Source organism: Narcine bancroftii, chromosome 2, assembly GCF_036971445.1.
Source record: "Narcine bancroftii isolate sNarBan1 chromosome 2, sNarBan1.hap1, whole genome shotgun sequence".
In the NCBI taxonomy this organism is placed as follows: domain Eukaryota; kingdom Metazoa; phylum Chordata; class Chondrichthyes; order Torpediniformes; family Narcinidae; genus Narcine; species Narcine bancroftii.
This window is the reverse complement of record NC_091470.1, coordinates 362,434,375-362,455,274: the sequence shown is the minus strand read 5'-3', so window position 1 is coordinate 362,455,274 and position 20,900 is coordinate 362,434,375. Positions and strand designations below refer to the sequence as shown.

Sequence of the window (20,900 nt, the reverse complement as noted above, 5' to 3'; positions counted from 1 at the left end):
TACTGAGGCCTTCCACTATCTCTGGAAACTGTTCACACAACTCACATATACACATACCTACACCCCACAGTGGTGCACTACAGTTACTACGGTGAGAAGGGTGTATTTCGATGCAGTCACAAAATAGCTCACATTATCCTGACTATAACAATGAGTTTATTGTCATACGCACTTCACGATGCACAAATGCATAAAAGTTCTAACTGGCTGCAGCATAGCAGTTACTTCCCAGAAAAAATCCTGTCGAAATTCATCAGATTATGTCAGCTGCGTTTGATAATTTGCCTGATCCCATGTCTCAAAGACTTTTATCAATGCCCTCAACTGCAAGTAGGGAGTAATTTGTCTTTATCATTCTACGTGGGTGGACATTCACTTCAAGTTCAGCAAATCTCCACACGCTTTTTCCTTCTGATGTCAGTCAGGGTGGCCGCAGCCAGTGGGCAGTGCTCCCATAATCCTCGGTACCTGTGTCCAAATTCTCCAAAAGTCTACCTTCAAACGACGCTGGCGGTTTTATTCCATGCGTGTCGCCAGGAACATTACTGTCCCCTTCCTTCCCTGTACAGTAGGCCGGCAATGGCCAAATCCAGAGAACATTTGTTTAAGGTGAGTTGAGGAAGGGAGACATCAGAAAGATAGGTTTTGACAGAGTGTGGTGGGTTCTTGGAAAGCATTGCTGGACGTGGTGGTGGAGGCTGGCACCATTGAAAACGTTAAAAGACTTTTTTAATTGACACATGGAAGGAAAATAGTAGGGGGGAGGTTAGGGTGTGAGGTAGGGAAGGATTAAATTGTTGTGGAGTAGGTTTACATGTGTTGGCACCACAAAGTGGACTGAAGGGCCTGAACTGCGCTGTAACATTCTGTGCTCCAATGAAGGAAATGTGAGCAGACAAAATAATTCCCAGGCTCATGCTTCAGATAACTTTATTTCCTGGAGCGTCGGAGGATGTGGGTAGATTTGATAGAGGTATATAAAATTATGAAGTGTACACTGTAGATAGAGACAAGCAGATAGGGTGAGACAAAAACAAGAGGTTGAAAGGTAAATTTCTTCATGCAGAGAGTGGTGGGAGTATGGAATGAGCTGCCAGCAGAAGTGGTGAATACAGGCTTGATTTTGACATTTAAGAAAAATTTGGAAAGGTACATGGGTGTTATGTCTCCGAGTTACTTAGAGATGCAAGATTCAAATGACAAAAGAAACTTTTCTTACAGATGCCTTCCATCAACTCAGGACACTCTTCACACGCACATACATACCCCCCACTGTGGTGCACTACAGTTACTACAGTGAGAAGGAGGGTGTATTCTTATGCTCTTGCAAAATAATTCACATTACTTTGACTATATAACAATGGGTATGGAGGGCTTTGGTCCGGGTGCAGGTCAATGGGATGAGGATGGGAGGAGTATAGAGGGTTATGGTCTGTAGGCCAGTCAACAGGACAAGGCAGAATAATAGATTACCACAGGCTATTCAGACAGGCTGCAGGGCCTGTTTCTCTGCTCTTATGTTCCATGGTTCTAAAAGTCGAGTTCAAATTCTATGATCCTGCCAAGTAACTTAAGATTTTTAATACGTTTTTTAAAGGCATGTTTGAATTGTCAAGGGATGTGGATATCGCACGTTTAACCAATGTCTAAGAACCCGTTCAAAATGTATCAGGGGTTGTAGGTTAAATTGGGCGACACGGACTCATGGGCTGAAATGGTCTATTACCAAGCTGTATATCTAAATTTATATTTAAAATTTAAAATGGATGTGTTGCTGAGTTATCTGGCAAGATTACTTGTGTGGAGTCACCCGTAAAAGCCAAGAAATGTTGACAGACTCCCCTTCCCGAAGGACATTAGGTGTCCAGACAAGTTTCATTTTACATCAATCCACCTATTTTATGGCCTCTATTATAGATACTTGGATTATATCGGCAATTCCAAATTTATTCGAGTACTTGAAAGTAAGTTGTGTAGTGAGGTTGACCAGATGAGAATGGATCCTCGACTGATGTCATCACCTTCTCCTCTGGCACTCTCATTAAAAAAATCATTTTTTGGTAAAATAAAACCTGTGACCAAGAAGACATAACTAGATTGCAATTAAAATTCCATCTTGTTCACCAAGACTTCAGAAAATGAAATCTGTCCTAACCAAGTCTGGGGTAGATGTGAGGTCGGACTGCAGAAGTCTCTGTGGCATTCAAAGGCAACTAGCAATGGAAAATAGATCCAATCATAATGTTTTATAGCATGAAAAGAGCCCTTTGGCCCAACTTGTCCATGCTGGCCCAGTTGCGCGTGTTCAGCCCATATCCCTCCAAACCTTGCCTTTCTGTGTACCTGCTAAATTGTTCTTGCCTGTATCTCTGGCACCTCATTCTGCATAACTGCCACCCTCTGAGTCAAAAGCTGGCTCTTTTAAATTTTTCTCCTCTCATCTTAAATCTCTGTGCCCCAATCTCTCCTATCCAGGGCGAAAGGAATGCAACTGCTCACCTCATCTTCCCACCAATGTTCACATCAAACAAATAAAAAGATTGTTTTCAGGCAGAAACATCAATGTTGGTTTTAACCTAACCACCTCCCAACCCAATATCTCTCCCCATTGATTTGGAGAATCGTAGTCATACTGCACAGAGGAGGCCCTTTGGCCCAACTCATCCATGCTGACCAAGTTGGCATTCAGTGCTACTCTAATTTGCCTGCATTTGTTTTGTATCCTTTCTGCCAATAAACCTCTCCCAATGTCTTTTGAGCATTGATGTTGCACTCACTTCTGTAGTTTCCTCTGGCAGCTCATTCCAGACATGGACCACCCTCTAAATGAGAGACTCACCACTTATGTCCCTCTTAAATATTTCCCCTTTCACTTTAAGCCTGCGTGCTCTATGGTCCAGAATCATTTACCTTGGGAAAAAGACTGAACATTCACTTTATGCATGTCCTTTATAATTTTACAAACTTCTAGAACATCCATTCTCAGACAATTTTTTTAGCTATGGTCCCCTGAGGACTCTGCTCAAAGTTTATGGCCCACTTCCCTGTGAAGCAGTCAAGTTTAGTTGGTTTCATCTGAATTTCTACCAATTACCTATAAAACATAAAACTATAGCGGCTATAGCAATGAGATAGACAACAGACTCGCCAAGGCAAATAGCGCCTTTGGAAGACTACACAAAAGAGTCTGGAAAAACAACCAACTGAAAAACCTCACAAAGATAAGCGTATACAGAGCCGTTGTCATACCCACACTCCTGTTCGGCTCCGAATCATGGGTCCTCTACCGGCACCACCTACGGCTCCTAGAACGCTTCCACCAGCGTTGTCTCCGCTCCATCCTCAACATCCATTGGAGCGCTCACACCCCTAACGTCGAGGTACTCGAGATGGCAGAGGTCGACAGCATCGAGTCCACGCTGCTGAAGATCCAGCTGCGCTGGATGGGTCACGTCTCCAGAATGGAGGACCATCGCCTTCCCAAGATCGTATTATATGGCGAGCTCTCCACTGGCCACCGTGACAGAGGTGCACCAAAGAAAAGGTACAAGGACTGCCTAAAGAAATCTCTTGGTGCCTGCCACATTGACCACCGCCAGTGGGCTGATAACGCCTCAAACCGTGCATCTTGGCGCCTCACAGTTTGGCGGGCAGCAGCCTCCTTTGAAGAAGACCGCAGAGCCCACCTCACTGACAAAAGGCAAAGGAGGAAAAACCCAACACCCAACCCCAACCAACCAATTTTCCCTTGCAACCGCTGCAATCGTGTCTGCCTGTCCCGCATCGGACTGGTCAGCCACAAACGAGCCTGCAGCTGACGTGGACTTTTTACCCCCTCCATAAATCTTCGTCCGCGAAGCCAAGCCAAAGAAGAGATAGCGGCTACTACGGTAGAGCTACTGAAGTAATACAAAAAACACACGTCAGACTAGTCAACTCATGACTGAGTTATTCAGGGTTTACAGACTTCTTTTATACACTGCATGTCCCTGGCTCCACGGGACAAGGTGGGACGTCACTATGAAATTGTTGCTGATCCATGGGCCCAGCAGGTTTAAATTTAGCCTTGTGAGTGTCCCGCGCCTTCCGGCAGGTGACTCATCAGCTCAACGTGCCGTTCCTCACCACTCAGTATCTCTCGTGTGTAGTCCATTAGGTGAGTAGGCAGATGTCCGTATTATGATTCCGCATACCCACAGAACCATGCCAGCGACAGTTCAAATTGCCGTGCTGTGCGCCCACTCGGCCCGCTACACGGCCATCACAAAACAATATTTTGTGATTTCATTCCATGGCCCCTGTAGAAAATGGTTGCTCTAAAAGGTCACCTCAGCCTCCTTCACTCTAGAGAACAAAGCCCCAGAATCTTCAACTTCTCCCTATAACTCAGGCCCCTCTGTCCTGTCAACATTCTGATGGATCACCTGATGTCACCGGATTCCAAGTGCAGTCTCTCAAACGCTTTGTGCAGCTGAAGCATGAGGTCCCAACTTTTGTACTCGATGCCCCTGATCAACGTGTCAAATACTTTCTTCACCACCTTGCACCTGAATTGCCATTTTCAAGGAACTATGCACCAGTATCCTTAAGTCTCTCTGTTCCACAACACTCTCCAGCACCCCACCCCTCACCATATTAGCCCAACTCTGTACAACTAAGTGCAATGCTTCAAACTTGTAAGAGTTAAATTCCATTTGTCAGTCCTTCCCAACTAATGCAGATCCTGTTGTAAACCAAGATATCGCTCCTCATTGTCCAAATTTGATGTCATCCTTTCTTATTTTTTTTTTGGCTTGGCTTCACGGACGAAGATTTATGGAGGGGTAATGTTCACGTCAGCTGCAGGCTCGTTTGTGCCTGACAAGTCCGATGCGGGACAGGCAGACACGGTTGCAGCGGTTGCAAGGGAAAATTGGTTGGTTGGGGTTGGGTGTTGCGATTTTCCTCCTTTGTCCTTTGTCAGTGAGGTGGGCTCTGCGGTCTTCTTCAAAGGAGGTTGCTGCCCGCCGAACTGTGAGGCGCCAAGATGCACAGTTTGAGGCGATATCAGCCCACTGGCAGTGGTCAATGTGGCAGGCACCAAGAGATTTCTTTAGGCAGTCCTTGTACCTCTTCTTTGGTGCACCTCTGTCATGGTGGCCAGTGGAGAGCTCACCATATAACACGATCTTGGGAAGGCGATGGTCCGCCATTCTGGAGACGTGACCTACCCAGCGCAGTTGGATCTTCAGCAGCATGGATTTTATGCTGTCGGCCTCTGCCATCTCGAGTACTTCGATGTTAGGGATGAAGTCGCTCCAATGAATGTTGAGGATAGAGCGGAGACAACGCTGGTGGAAGCGTTCTAGAAGCCATAGGTGATGCCGGTAGAGGACCCATGATTCGGAGCCAAACAGGAGTGTGGGTATTACAACGGCTCTGTATACGCAAATCTTTGTGAGGTTTTTCAGTTGGTTGTTTTTCCAGACTCTTTTGTGTAGTCTTCCAAAGGCGCTATTTGCCTTGGCGAGTCTATTGTCTATCTCGTTGTCGATCCTTGCATCCGATGAAATGGTTTCCTCCCAACATTATTAGAGTATAGAACTTTACAGTTCAATCCACAATTTTGTGCCAACCTCTGGAAATCTGCTCCACAACATCAAAACCAGTGGTTTTCACACTTTTTCTTTCCACTTAGTGAATATATTTAAGACAAGGTTGGAGAGATTTTTACATAGAAGGAGGTATTTAAGGGATATGGGGAAAGAGCAGGTAGTGGAGATGAGCCGATCATCAGACCAGATATGAATGGTGGAGCAGGCTCCACGGGCCGCATGGCCGACTCCTGCTCCTATTTCGAAGGTCCCGATATTCACACAGTCAAGTGTATCGAGATTCAAGAGGACCGCAGGCCTGGATGAAATGGAAATGCTTGATAGGCTGGGAATTTTCCCCTTGGAGCAGAGAGACCTTATGGAGGTTTATAAAATCATGAGTCTATATCAGTAGTTTTCAAACTTTTACTTTCCACTCACATCCCACCTTAAGTAATTCTTATGCCATCGGTGCTCTGTGATTAGTAAGGAATTGCTTAAGGTGGAATGTGAGTGGGAAGGGACCCAGTTGTTACTGAAATATTTTGCTTGAGAAAAATTGTCATTGGCCCATTTCCTTTGAAGTTATGAAACTGTGCACATAACGAGTCAATGAGGGACGATTAAAACAGTGGTTTTCAAACTTTTTCTTCCCACCCACATACCAATGATCTATTCCTTCCCTACCTCACCCCCTATTTTTTCTTGAATCCATATGCCTGCCTGAGAGTCTTTTGAATATCCCTATTGTACCACCCTCCACCCCCAGCAATGTATTCCAGGCACCCATCACTCTGTCTGTAAAAAAACATACCCCTATCAACTCCCTTAAACTTTCCTACAGCCACTTTAAGCAGGTGTCCTCCGTTTCATATGAAAGCATGAATACTTGCAATAATCATTTGAGAAATCAGATCTAATGCTAATTTCAACTTTGTAAAGAGATTCATTCAATGCAATACTGTAAATCCAGCAAGACCTACTAATGCTTTTAAACATTCAGAACATCCATCCCTCGAAGGCCCATGTCAGCCGAGATCCCTGATTCATCAGAACAGGGGAATTCAGCTCCTCTGTCAGTCAGTGAAATCACAGCCAATCTGTGACCTAACTTCACACTGTCACCTCAGCTTAATTAATGCACCTTAATATCCCTAGTTAACAACCATCTTGCAATCTTGGATTATTTTCATTTACAAATTCATTTATAGAATATAGATATGGCCATGCCTGCATACATTCCCTTCCCTAAATGGCCTGGGAATGCAGAGACCAGTTCTACGGAGTGACACAGTTAGCGTAGAAGTTAGTGGAATGCTATTACAATGCCTAGGACACACAGGAATTTGGAGTTCTTCACCCTCTCCACCACTGAGCCCTCGATGAGGACTGGGTCGTGTTCCCCTGCCTTCCTCCTGAAGTCCACAATCATCCCCTTGGTTTTGCTAACTTTGAGTGCAAGGTTGTTGTCATTACACCATTCAACGAGCTGATCTATCTCCCTCCTGGACACTTCCTCATTGCTATTTGTGATTCTGCCGACAACTGTGGTGTCATCGGCAAACTTGTAGATGGCATCGGAGATAACTCAGGACACACAGTCATGGGATTATAACGAGTAGAGCAGTGGGCTAACCACACATTCTTGGGATGTGTTGATAATCAGTGAGGAAGAGACTTTGTTTCCAATTTGTACTGACTGTGGTCTTCAGATGAATAAGTCAAGAATAAGTCTGGCTTGAAATTCATAAAATTTGTTCTCTAAGGATTGTACATTGGACAGGAGGATGGTAGAGAGCGGAAGCCGCAGGGCCCGGTGTCTCAGCTTAACCTGTAGCACCCCCCCCCACCCCAGCATTCACATGATTGGGTTTTCATTACACGTCCTGTGGGTCCGCTGCTGGTAGCTCCCGAGGTGTTTACATGGTCTGTGCATTGTCCCTTTAAATCACCCACGACGTTTAAATGTGCTGAGCATCTGCTGTTTGTGACCCCCTCGAAATTTAAATGGCCCAATCGCTAGCTGTTTAAAACTCCCGCAGCTTTGCTGTTATTGTACTTGCCTGAGTGCCGGCTGATTAAAGATCCCGCCGCCCGACGGAAACTGCCGATTCTACTGATTCAGAGATCTGCCAGCAATCTTAGGACATCAGGTAAGTTTGATTTTGTGTTCCTTGCTTTTTGTTTGCTTTTCTGAATGGGGAATATTTGATTATCCCCCTCAGACCTGCTCGCAAAGAGTCGACGCTGTAAGGCGCCACCTTCCACTGTATTAAATACTGTTTAACACTGCCACACAGTGGGGCTGAGTGGGAAAATGGATCAGCTCATGATTAGATGGTGGGCAGTCTCGATGGGCTGAATAGCCCATTTCTGCTCCTAGCTCTCTTGGCCTTTTATATTAGTGGGTCAGAATCAGATGCAAACTACATTTGAGTAAGAAGAGCAGATTTCCTTCATTCGGCGAACCAAAAGATTTTTTTTAAAAACCACCATCAGGCCATTTAATAGTTACTGCTCTTGACAATTAATTAACTTCAAGAACATAGAACATAGAAATCTACCGCACAATACAGACGCTTCAGCCCACAGTGTGGTGCTCACCTAATCACCTACTCTAACAACTGCCTAGCATTTCCCGACAGCATAACCCTCCATTTTACTCATTTCCATGTACTTATCTAATAAAAGATCCTTAATTCAAGATTTATTGCCTCTCTTGAATAGATAATGCAGCCAGAAATAATTCTAGGCTAGCATAATTGATAATAAATAACAAATAATAGGCAAAAATAAATCCCCTGAACTTTCTGTCGTGAAACTGGTGGAGTTTTAAAGGGGTCTCAGTTCAACACCTCTTAGACCTGCAGCTCAACACTATCATTTGCATTTAATGGACTTCTCTAAGGTATTTGACAAGATCCCTTCATGATAGTCTGATCCAGAAGGTGAGGGTGCATGGAAACGGTGGTGAATATAAAGTTTGGATGTCGAGTTGGATGTGGGAAAATGGCATTGTTCTTACTGAAGTAAAAACACCCAGTAAATGGTGGAGGAACTCCTCACTCACGCAGTCTCCATAGGATATCAAGCATATTATTAACGTTTCGGGCCTGAGCTCTTCTTCAAGTTACAAGCAAGCAATTGTCTGAATAAAGACTGGAAGAGAAAGGGGGAGGGGGAGAACAGGAGGGGGGTGACATTCAGACCAACCAACAAAAGGTATTCATTGGATATGATAAGAGGAGAGGTGAGAATTGATTTTAGATCTGTGATTTTAGGAACAGGGGATAAAAGAGACAGAACTAGAGGAAAGGAGATACGAAGATGAAGATTGGGGGGGGGCGTTATCGGAAACTGGACAAGTCTAGGTTAATGCCACCCAGTTGGAGGATGCCCAGATGGAAGATGAGGTGTTGTTCCTCCTATTTGCCCATGATCTCAGTGCATGAGATCATGGACAGACATGTCAGCTAGGGAACGGGATGAGGAATTGAAATGAGTGGCCACTTGGAGATCACCACTATCGTGGTGGACACAAAGTGATAATAGCAAGAAAATGAACCATCCTCAAATGTGGAGGCCCATGATTTCAAGCTTGTGATCATATGACCAAGGAGTACAACACAACACCCCCTCAGACCTGCCAGTCAACATCTATCCCCTACAACACAGCACCCCCTCAGACTTGCCAGTCAACATCTATCCCCTACAACAGCACCCCCTCAGACTTGCCAGTCAACATCTATCCCCTACAACACAGCACCCCCTCAGACTTGCCAGTCAACATCTATCCCCTACAACACAGCACCCCCTCAGACTTGCCAGGCAACATCTATCCCCTACAACACAGCACCCCCTCAGACTTGCCAGTCAACATCTATCCCCTACAACACAGCACCCCCTCAGACTTGCCAGTCAACATCTATCCCCTACAACAGCACCCCCTCAGACTTGCCAGTCAACATCTATCCCCTACAACACAGCACCCCCACAGACCTGCTGGTCAACATGTATCCCCTACAATGTAGCACGGCCTCAGACCTGCCAGTCAACATCTAACCCCAATAGCACAGCACCCCTTCAGATCTGCTGGTCAATATCTATCCCCTGCAGCACAACATGGCCTCAGACCTCCCAGTCAACGTCTATCCCCTTATAAAATGAGCACCACCTCAGACCTGCCAGTCAACATCAATCCCCTTCTAATGCAGCAACCCTCAGACCTACCAGTTAACATCTATCCCCTTATAATGCAACATCCCCTCAGACCTGCAGCACCCAGGGGAGAGGTTGGGGTGCCAGCCTAGAGCTCCCCTGCGGAGCCAGAGCAACCAGCCATGTCTGATGAAGGGAAACATGGAAAATTAAAAACTAAATGTCAAAAGTCCATGCTATAGGTTAATAAATTAATAATTAATTCCGGCCGTTTAACATGATTGTGTTAAGCTTATCAATTATTCACACCAAAGGTATTAGAGTTTAATTCAATGACCATCAATTCTGACCATTATAATGGGACCAGGTTTAATATTCATGCATCACAGAAGAAATATAGGTGAATTTTTAAAAAATTATTGTAACTTGAAATGAATAATCACGGTATCAGAAATGCTTTTTCATCAACGTTTCTGTTTGAATTAGGTTACTCTCTGTCTCCTGGATTTTTGAAATGATGTTGCATATTTTTGCCACAAAGCTTTGATTTAAATGAATAACGAGCAGCACAAGTTAATTAATTTATTTTTAAAAAATTATTCAGACATACAGCGCAGTAACAGTCCCTTTGGCCCACGAGTTCCTGCCGCCAAATTATACCCAATTGACCTACAACCCCCAGTCCGATTTGAAGGGTGGGAGGAAACCAGAGCACCCGGAGGAAACCCATGCAGACACGGGGAGAATATACAAACTACTTGCAGATGGCACCGGATTTGAACCCAGGACACCGGCAGTGTAGTAACGTTCCAATAACCACTATGTTAACCGTGCCACCGCAGTGGTCGACACATTTGATGTGGACCTCGGAAACCTGTGTGACCAGATGAGTGTCTGGCTGGATGGAGAGAGGAAGTGTGTAGCAGATGAATGAGCAGCAATTGTCACCTGTTTGTGCCATTAAATCCCATCCTGTCATTTAAATCTGTTAACCTCCAAGCTGTGGATAAATGGCATATTGCAGCACAACAACGTCTTGGTCAGGCCATGAAGGGATCGTTAGAAGCACATTAAAGGGCCCGTCTCACCCTGGTCACACTGTCTTGAGGTGTGGGGAAGGGGGTGGTGATTGAAACCTTGTGTGAAACACAAAAGTCTGCATATGCTGTGAATGTAGTTAACTGAATATATACTGATTATGGGTGGAGATTTTATCTGTCAAATGATGGATAGGTCTTCTTCTAGTCAGACGCTTCCTAATAAATCTGATATTTTCATTAACTCTTTTTTTTATTGATTATGGATTGGTTGATAGAGAAGACTTCTCTTTTTTTCTCATGTTTATCATAGTTATTCTTTATTGACTTAATGGACTGTGTATATGATGCATTTGCTGTTGTCGACCATGCACCATTGAAACACTTTTAAATTTTCTGATGTTATTCCAAGAGCTCAGCAGTGGCAGTTGAATTTGACTTTACTTCAAGATAAGGAGTTTGTAGACTTTATTAAGGAACAAACTTCTCTCTTTTTTTTAACAAATTCAACTGAGAGAATGTTGAGCTTAACCATTTTGGATGCATTTAAGGCATAACTGCGAGGATAAGTAATTTCTTATTCAACACGAATAAGGAAACGTACGTAAGAACAGTTGTTATTACTGAATAAAAATTTACAGAAATTGATGGAGAATACTCAAGGAAACCTAATATGGATCTCTATAAGAAAAGAGTAGAACTCCAAGCGCAATATAATTTATTATCAACGTACCCTATTGAGAATTGTTTAAATCGAAAAGTCAGTTCTATGTACATGGAGATAAATCAGGTAAATTATTAGCTGGACAATTAAAGGCAGCTATGGCTAAATGAGAGATTCCTAAGATTCATAAAGGAGATGGAAATATTGTATACGATCATGATGAAATTAATAAGGCATTTTGGAATTTCTATTCTGATTTATACAAATCTCAATTTCTTAATAATACCATAAATATGGATAGATTCCTGCAACGATTGAATATCCCTAAAATTTCTTCTAATGATCAACGTTCATTGGAAGCTCCAATATCAGAAATGGACATTTTTATAGCTATTTCCTCTCTTCAATCCGGTAAAGTTGAGCGTTTTAAATGCTTTGCTAATATACTAATGCCACAGTTGTGTAGGGTGTTTAACAATTCTGTATCCCTTGGAACTTTGCCATGGACATTTTATGAAGCATCAATTTTGTTAATTCCTAAGAAAGATAAGGACCCTTTAGATTGTGCTTCCTATAGACCAATATTGTTGTTGAAAGTTGATTCCAAAATTCTTTCTAAGATTTTAGCTTTCTGATTCCAAAATATTCTTCCTCAGATCATTTCTATGGACAAAACAGGATTTATAAAGAATTGTTATCCATAAGTTAATGAATGTTATTTACTCTCTAATGACTAAAATTCTAGAATGTTTAGTATTGTTAGATGCAGAAAAGGCTTTTGATAGAGTGGAATGGAAATAGGTGTTTGAAATTTTGAAAAGATTTAATTTCGGTCCTGGTTTTATTTCATGGATTAATTTGATCTAACGTGCTCCTGTTGCTGCAGTAATTACTAATAAGCAAAAATCCTCTCTTTTTTTTTTAAATCTGTTTTGAGGAACTAGACAGGGTTAACCATTAAGTCCTTTCTTATTTAACTTTGCCTTCATACCTTTAGGTATAGCACTTCATGACTCCAGTGATATTTTGGGTATTAACAGAGGAGATGTAATTCATAAAGTATTTTTATACGCAGATGATCTTTTAGTATATATTTCAGATCCTGAGAAATCTGTTCCTTCGATGCTAACTTTGTTTTTACAATTCGGCATTTTTTCAGGAAAAAAAAATGAATCTCCACATGAATGAACTATTTCCAATGAATATGCATGCATCTATTAGCATATACCTTTTAGAGTGGTTAAAGCACTTTGTATAGCTTGGGGTTAAGATCACCAAAAAATTTAAAGATTTACACATATTTAATTTTCTCTCTTTGATTGAATATGTGAACCAAGCACTTTCTAGATGGTCTTTGTTGGCCATAAATTAAATAGGTCGTATTAATGCTATCAAGATGATAATTCTACCAAATTTTTATATATATATATTTCAAGCAGTTCCAGTTTTTATTCCTAAATCATTTTTTGACAATGTTGACCCTTAAAAATTCCTCATATATAGATTAATAAGAATGCTGGGTTGATTAAACTTCACTTGCAGACATTAAAGAAAGCTGGTGGTATGACTGTACCTAATCTTAGATGTTATTATTGGGCAGTTAATGTTCGATATATACAATTCTGGGTATATTATTCTGACAAATCTGGATACCCTCACTGGACAGATTTGGAAATCTGTAGAGGTGTTCATTCGCTTCCTTATTGGGATCTGCTCTTCCTTTTACACTTTCTAAGATTAATAGATATACCTTCAACCCAACACTTAAACATTCATTATGGATTTGGTTTCAATATTACAAGTTTTTTGATTTAAAAACAAAAAAACAAAAAAACAGGCTATTTGGGTGGAACTGAGGAGTAGGAAAGGAGAGGTTACACTTGTAGGGGTGTATTATAGACCACCTGGAGGGGACCGAGACCTAGAGGAGCAAATCTGTAGGGAGATAGTAGATATTTGTGATAAGCACAGGGTTGTAATTATGGGAGATTTTAATTTTCCACATATACATTGGGAAACACATTTTGTGAAAGGACTGGATGGGTTAGAGTTTGTGAAATGTGTGCAAGATAGTTTTTTACAACAATATGTAGAGGTGCCGACCAGAGAAGGAGCAGAGTTAGATCTACTGTTGGCAAATGGGATGGGTCAAGTGACGGAGGTTAGTGTTGGCGAGCACTTCGGGTCCAGTGATCATAATGCCGTCAGCTTCAATGTCATTATGGAAAGAGAGAAATCAGGGCCAAGGATTGAGGTTTTTGATTGGTGAAAAGCTAGATTTGAGGAGATGCGAAAGGACTTGCAGGGTGTGCATTGGGACAATTTGTTTTATGGGCAGGATGTAGTAGAGAGATGGAAGTCTTTTAAAGATCGGATTTTGAGAGTGCAAAAGCTTTATGTTCCTGTTAGGTTAAAAGGAGGGGCAAAAGGTTTGAGAGAGCCGTGGTTTTCAAGAAATATTGGAAACTTGGTTCGAAGAAAAAGGGAGGCGTACATTAGATATAAGAAGCATGGAGTTAAGGAGATGTTTGAAAGATACATTGAATGTAAGAGGAATCTTAAGAGAGGAATTAGGAAAGCTAAAAGAAGGTACGAGAAAACTATGGCAAGCAGGGTGAAAACTAATCCAAAAGAGTTCTACAAATATGTTAATGGTAAGAGGAAAGCTAGAGACAAAATTGGTCCCTTAGAAAATCAGAGCGGAAAACTGTGTGTGGAGCCTAGAGAAATGGGGGAGATATTGAACAGTTTCTTTTCTTCGGTATTCACTAAGGAGAAGGATATTGGGAGATGTGGGATAAAAAAAGCAAATTGGGTAAATATGGGGAATATAGAGATTACAAAAGGTGTAGTTTTAAGGCTTTTGAAGAATATAAAGGTGGATAAGTCTCCGGGACCAGACGGGATCTTCCCCAGGACATTGAGAGAAGTGAAGGAGGAAATAGCAGAGGCTCTGGCGATAATTTTCCAAATGTCATTAGATATGGAGATAGTGCCGGAGGATTGGCGCATTGCGAATGTGGTTCCGTTATTTAAAAAGGGTTCAAGGAGGAAGCCTGGCAACTATCGGCCTGTAAGTTTGACGTCTGTGGTAGGTAAATTAATGGAGAAAATTCTTAGAGATAGTACTTATAAACATCTGGATAGACAGGGTCTGATCAGGAGCACTCAACATGGATTTGTGGGAGGAAGGTCATGTTTGACCAATCTGATTGAATTTTTTGAAGAGGTGACTAGGAATGTGGATGAGGGTAGCGCAGTGGATGTTGTCTATATGGACTTCAGTAAGGCCTTCGATAAGGTACCACATGGAAGGTTAGTTAGGAAGGTGCAGTCTTTAGGTATAAATTTTAAGATAGTCAAATGGATTGAACATTGGCTGAATGGGAGAGGCCAGAGAGTGGTAGTGGATAATTGTCTGTCAGGTTGGAGGCCGGGGACCAGTGGTGTGCCTCAAGGATCTGTATTGGGCCCATTGTTGTTCGTTATATACATTAATGATCTAGATGATGGGGTGGTGAATTGGATTAGTAAATATGCAGATGATACTAAGATAGGTGGAATAGTGGATAATGAAGAAGGTTTTCAAGGATTGCAGAGGGATTTGGGCTGCTTAGAAAAGTGGGCTGAAAAATGGCAGATGGAATTTAATGCTGATAAGTGTGAGGTGCTTCATTTTGGTAAGAAGAATCAGAATAGGACATACGTGGTAAATGGGAGAGCATTGAGGAATACAGAAGAGCAGAAAGATTTAGGAGTAACGGTACATCATTCCCTGAAGGTAGAAACTCACGTGAATAGGGTGGTGAAGAAGGCTTTTAGTATGCTGGCCTTTATCAATCATTGCATGGAATATAGGAGTTGGGAGGTGATGTTGAGATTGTATAAGACGTTGTTGCGGCCTAATTTGGAGTTCTGTGTGCAGTTCTGGTCGCCTAATTATAGGAAGGATATAAACAGAGTGGAGAGAGTGCAGAGAAGGTTTACCAGAATGTTGCCTGGGTTTAAGCATCTGGAGTATGGGGAGAGATTGGACAGATTGGGTCTTTATTCTTTGGAGCGTAGAAGGTTGAGAGGGGATTTGATAGAAGTATTTAAGATTATGAAAGGGATAGACAGAATGGATGTGGATAGACTATTTCCGTTAAGAGGAGGGAAGATTAAAACAAGAGGACATGAGTTAAGAATTAAGGGGCAGAGGTTTAGAGGTAACATGAGGGGGAACTTCTTTACTCAGAGAGTGGTAGCCGTGTGGAATGATCTTCCGGGAGAAATAGTGGCAGCGGAGTCAATTGTATTATTTAAGAAAAGGTTGGACAGGTATATGGATGAGAAGAAGATGGAGGGTTATGGGCATTGTGCAGGGAGGTGGGACTAGAAAGAGGTGTTTGGTTCGGTGCGGACTAGAAGGGCCTAATGGCCTGTTTCCGTGTTGTAATTGTTATGTTAGTTTATCAAGTATCTCAACTATTTTTTTTATTATCGTCTATAATGGACCAAGCATTTTCTTTTTGGAAGAGCAAAAGAATTGTTTATTTTTTGGATCTCTTTATAGATGGATGCTTAATGCCTTTTGATAGGCTAGGAGAGATTGGAACGGGGGGTTATAAGTTAAGGTTTAGGAGGAAAAAGTTTAGAAATAACACGAGGGGAAACTTTTTCACTCAGGGAGCATGGCTGAGTGGAATGACCTTCCGGAAAAGGTGATTGTAGCAGAGTTAATTTTGTCATTAAGAGAAGGTTAGATGAGTGCATGGATTTGAGGGGATTGGAGGGTATGGATGGGGAGGAGGTTGGTGGAACTAGTGGAGTTCTCTTAAATTGGTGCTGACTAGAGGGGCCGAGATAGCCTGTTTCTGTACTATAATTGTTATACGATATAATATCTAACCAATATGAGTCACATTTCTTTAGATATTTCCAAGTTAGACATTTTTTGAATAAGATATTACCTAACTTACCTACATCATATCAACCTGATTTGGTTGAAACTCTTTTTCAGCTGAATCCTTCCCTAAGGGTTCAATCAGCCATAGTCATAATAATTTATTAAAAATGCAATCAATCTCTAATAATAAAATGAAAGGAGCTTTGGAATTGGACTTCAGTCACTTCTCCCAGAGGAACTTTGGGAAAAGATATTTGAAATGGTTAATACCTCTTCATTATATCCCCTGCAACCGCTGTAACCATGTCTGCCTGTCCCGCATCGGACTTGTCAGCCACAAACGAGCCTGCAGCTGACGTGGACATTTACCCCTCCATAAATCTTCGTCTGCGAAGCCAAGCCAAAGAGAGAAGAGATATCCCCAACATGCATTGATTCAATTTAAAGTGGTGGATCGGGTTTATATGTTGAAAGATAAACTGGCCCGTATCTTCCTAATGTTAGTCCTATGTATAGCAGATGTAAATCACAGTGGCCACACTAACCCATTTGTTTTGGTCTTGCTCTGTATTGGAGAAGTATTGGACAGATATTTTCAAGTCTTTGTCAATTGCACTGGGTATTAGATTATAACCTAATCCATTGACTTGCTATTTGTGGAATTATAATTCCAGAGCTGGGTTGAACTCCCACTTCTGCACATCAGGTTGTAGCCTTTACTACACTGTTGGCCAGACAAACCATTCTATTTTAAATGGAAAGATTCTAATTCATCTCCTTTGATGCAATGGCTCTTTCAAGTTATGTCATGTTTAAGTTTACCAAATATTAGAAGCTGCACTTTTTATACCTCCATTAAGCCTGAAGAGACTTCACATCCTTTTATAAACTATTTTTATCTGAGTTCATTTGTATCTTGACTTCACCTTCCAACCTGTTCTGGATTTCTCTTGTTTATTTTTCTTGGCAAGGACAAACTAAATAGTTTGTACTGATCTGTTATCGTGAACTCTCAGTTTAGGCTGCCCAGCCTTTTTCGCTGCTGTTCTTTCGTTTATTTTGGTAGGTGAGATGGGGCTTTTAGCAATACATTTTTTCTCTTTTTTTAATATTCCAAATTAAGGAGAAAAGGACAATATTGTTCAATATGTTTTAATGTTATATGTATTGCAATATTGCCATCGTGTCAGAGGTGCACCAAAGAGGTACAAGGACTGCCTAAAGAAATCTCTTGGTGCCTGCCACATTGACCACCGCCAGTGGGCTGATATCGCCTCAAACCGTGCATCTTGGCGCCTCACAGTTCGGCGGGCAGCAACCTCCTTTGAAGAAGACCGCAGAGCCCACCTTACTGACAAAAGACAAAGGAGGAAAAACCCAACACCCAACCCCAACCAACAAATTTTCCCCTGCAACCGCTGCAACCGTGTCTGCCTGTCATTGGACTTGTCAGCCACAAACGACCCTGCAGCTGACGTGGACATTTACCCCTCCATAAATCTTCGTCCGCGAAGCCAAGCCAAAGAATTGCAATATATCAATGTTTCTGTTTTTACTGTTCATTTTGGGATTTTATTCTCCTCATGTATTGTTTACTTATAATATGTTTAATAAAAAGTTTGAAAATGGAAGGTGATGGAGTTGAAGAGGATATGGGGGCGGGGAGGAGTAGGGGGTGGAATATAAATGTGATCAACAGGTGGTTGCTTGATGAATTACATGGCCTCAATTGACCCAAGGATTTAAACACGAAAATCTGCAGACACTGTGATTGTTTCTTACACAAAAATGCAGGAGAAACCCAACGGGGCATGCCACATTCTATATAGCCATATAACAATTACAGTACGGAAATAGGCCATATCGGCCCTTTGAGTCCGCACTGATTTAAGTGAACTCCACTAGTTCCAGCTACCTGCTCCTTGCCCATAACCCTGCAGCCCCCTCTGTGGTGAATGTCTGCCAAGCTGCCTGTCTCCCCTCTGGCGAGCCTTGCTGTACATTGGCTGTACATTATCTCTACTGTTAAGGACACTCCCCTTGGGTAAAACTGTATCTGCATCTATGGTCTTTCATTATTGTACCATGAGTTTCTGCTAATAAAAGCCATGATTATTGTTTGACCACATTGTCTTTGTCTACTTCATCAACTGGGACTTCACCCTCACATCCACGTACTCGTCCAACCTCTTCTGAAATGACAAAATTGACCCTCCTGCAACCACCTCTTCCAGAAGGTCATTCTACTCAGCCACCACTCTCTGAGTGAAGAAGCTCCCTCTCATGTTACTTCTAATGTTTTTCCCCCTAACCTTTAACTTATGACCCCTAATTCCAATCTCTCCTACCCTCAAGGGGAAGAGCCTATTCACATCTACTCTATCTATTCCCCTCATAATTTTATATACCTCTATCAAATCTCCTCTCAAACTTCTATGCTCCAATGAATAAAAAACCAGTCTACTCAATCTTTCTCCATATTCTAGATACTGCAATCCAGGAAACATTTTAGTAAATCTCGGCACCCTCTCTACCTTATTGATATCCTTCCTATAATTTTAAGACCAGAACTGCACACAATTTTCCAAACTTGGCCTCACCAATGCCTTGTATAGTCTCAATATCACCTCCCAGTTCCTATATTCTATGCTATGATTAATAAAGGCCAGCATACCAAAAAACATTCTTCACTAACCTATCTACATGAGAATCCACCTTCAAAGAATGCTGAACCGTTATTCCAAGATCTCTCAGTTCCTTTGCATTCCTCAGTGCCCTCCCCTTCAATGTATACACCGATTTTGGTTATTCCTCCCAAAATGAAGTACCTCACACTTATCGACATTTAATTCCATCTGCAAAGATTAACACATATAACTAATGTTTCAAGCCTGAGCCCTTCCTCAAGGTAAGAGCCTAAAGTAGGCAGGCACCTGAATAAAATGGTAGGAGGAAGGACCAGAGGGCCCATTTCCATCCTACTTCTGTCCTTGTCCCTGTTGGATGCACACAGGAAGCTAGCAATCATACAATTATACAGCATAGAAGAAGGCCATTCGCCTATCCTCTCCACCCTAGCTAATTTGCATTCTGAATCAGTCTTGTTTGGCCCTATTAAACTGTCCCTCTCCACACACCTCTCTAAACGTCCTATAAATGTAACCATGGTGCTGCCACCTCTTTAGTTCCCCTGGCCCTGAAAAGCCGACCCTCAAGCCCCCTCTAGTGAGAGGACAGGCAGCACATTTTCCCCAGGGCAACAAGCGCAAATACCGGAGGATGCCTGTTTAAGGTGAGAGGAGGAAAGTTTAGGGGAGACATCAGAGGTAGGTTTTTACACTGAGAGTGATGGGTACCTGGAATGCATTGCCAGAGGTGATGGTGGGGGCTAGTAAGATAAAGTCTCTTAGACAGGCACATGCTAACATGAAAAATAGCTGGTCATGGGTTTGAAATGGGGAAGGGCTAGATTTTTATGGGGTTGTTTATATAGGTTAAGCATAAAAACCTGGGCCAAAGGACCTGTATTCCACTGTAATGTTCTTTGTTCTAAATCTTTCCCTTCTCATCTTTAACCTAGACTTCCCCAGGCAGAGAGCTTCTGATCAACCAGGGAGGCCAAAGGACTATGTAATGATATCTCCTTCAACTTACCTACAGGAGACATTTCAGGGATGCTGGTCAGATAGGGTCCATCCAGAAAACGTGGCTGATTGTCGTTGATGTCTTGAATCTTGACGATAAACTCTGACAAAGGTTCGACAGGTTCATTGGTTATGCGGTCAACGGCCTGAGCCCGAAGAGCGTAGTACGCTTGCTCCTCTCGATCCAGTCGTTTAGTGGCATGGATATCTCCTGTGCTCTCATCGATTATGAAGATAGAACCTGCTCCTTCCCCCGACAGTACATACTTGATGGAGCCATCTCCCCGGTCAACATCGGAGTGCAGCTGGTGAAAAAGAAATACCATGTTAGGATCTTTTAGTACACATATTGGACACAGTGTGTCCTTTTCGGGATAGGGACACTGACTTCCCTTTGGGTAATACAAGATTCTGTCCGATTCCTCAATGGACAGAATAACGGTGGAGGTTTCAGTTGGTCCAAACCTGCTGGAACGATCAAACATTCCAGACCATGACCAATACCTCACCCTTGCCTAACTCCAGCCACACACCTGACTCAGCTGACCTCAGCCTCCCACCAACCCCACACCAGCCCCTCACCAGCCGCACACCTGATCTCAGTCCCGCACCTGACCCCAATCCTGTACTTGATCAGCACCTGACCCACACCTGACTCCATTCACACACTGGACCCTAGCCCCACTGCTGACCAACCTCGCAAGTTCAGGTACGTGATCTGCTCTTGGCCCAACCCGATATTAGAAGTGGAAGCTGGGATAACCTTGTATTGACGAGGGAAAATGGGGCAGCAGACAACGAGGACACAGTGTACCAGCCTGAAAACTGACTGCCCTAGTAATTTAGTACGATGCAGACTTCCACTCTGATCTTCGGAAAACACTGGCCGACCGCAGAAAGTGCTGCTGAGAAACGTGGGACACAGCTACAATGAGG

The 20,900-nt window shown here is 42.6% G+C and overlaps 1 protein-coding gene across 1 annotated transcript in view; it reads right to left on the bottom strand.

The window, feature by feature from the left end:
- LOC138755820 (cadherin-7-like) overlaps nucleotides 1-20,269 on the bottom strand; it is a 176,079-nt gene extending 155,810 nt beyond the window's left edge. Inside the window, exon 1 of the mRNA XM_069922498.1 lies at nucleotides 19,975-20,269. Within this exon, the coding sequence (XP_069778599.1) occupies nucleotides 19,975-19,987 (13 nt within the window). The 5' untranslated portion in view covers nucleotides 19,988-20,269. The remainder of the gene's footprint in view (nucleotides 1-19,974) is intronic.
- Nucleotides 20,270-20,900: the final 631 nt, after the last annotated feature.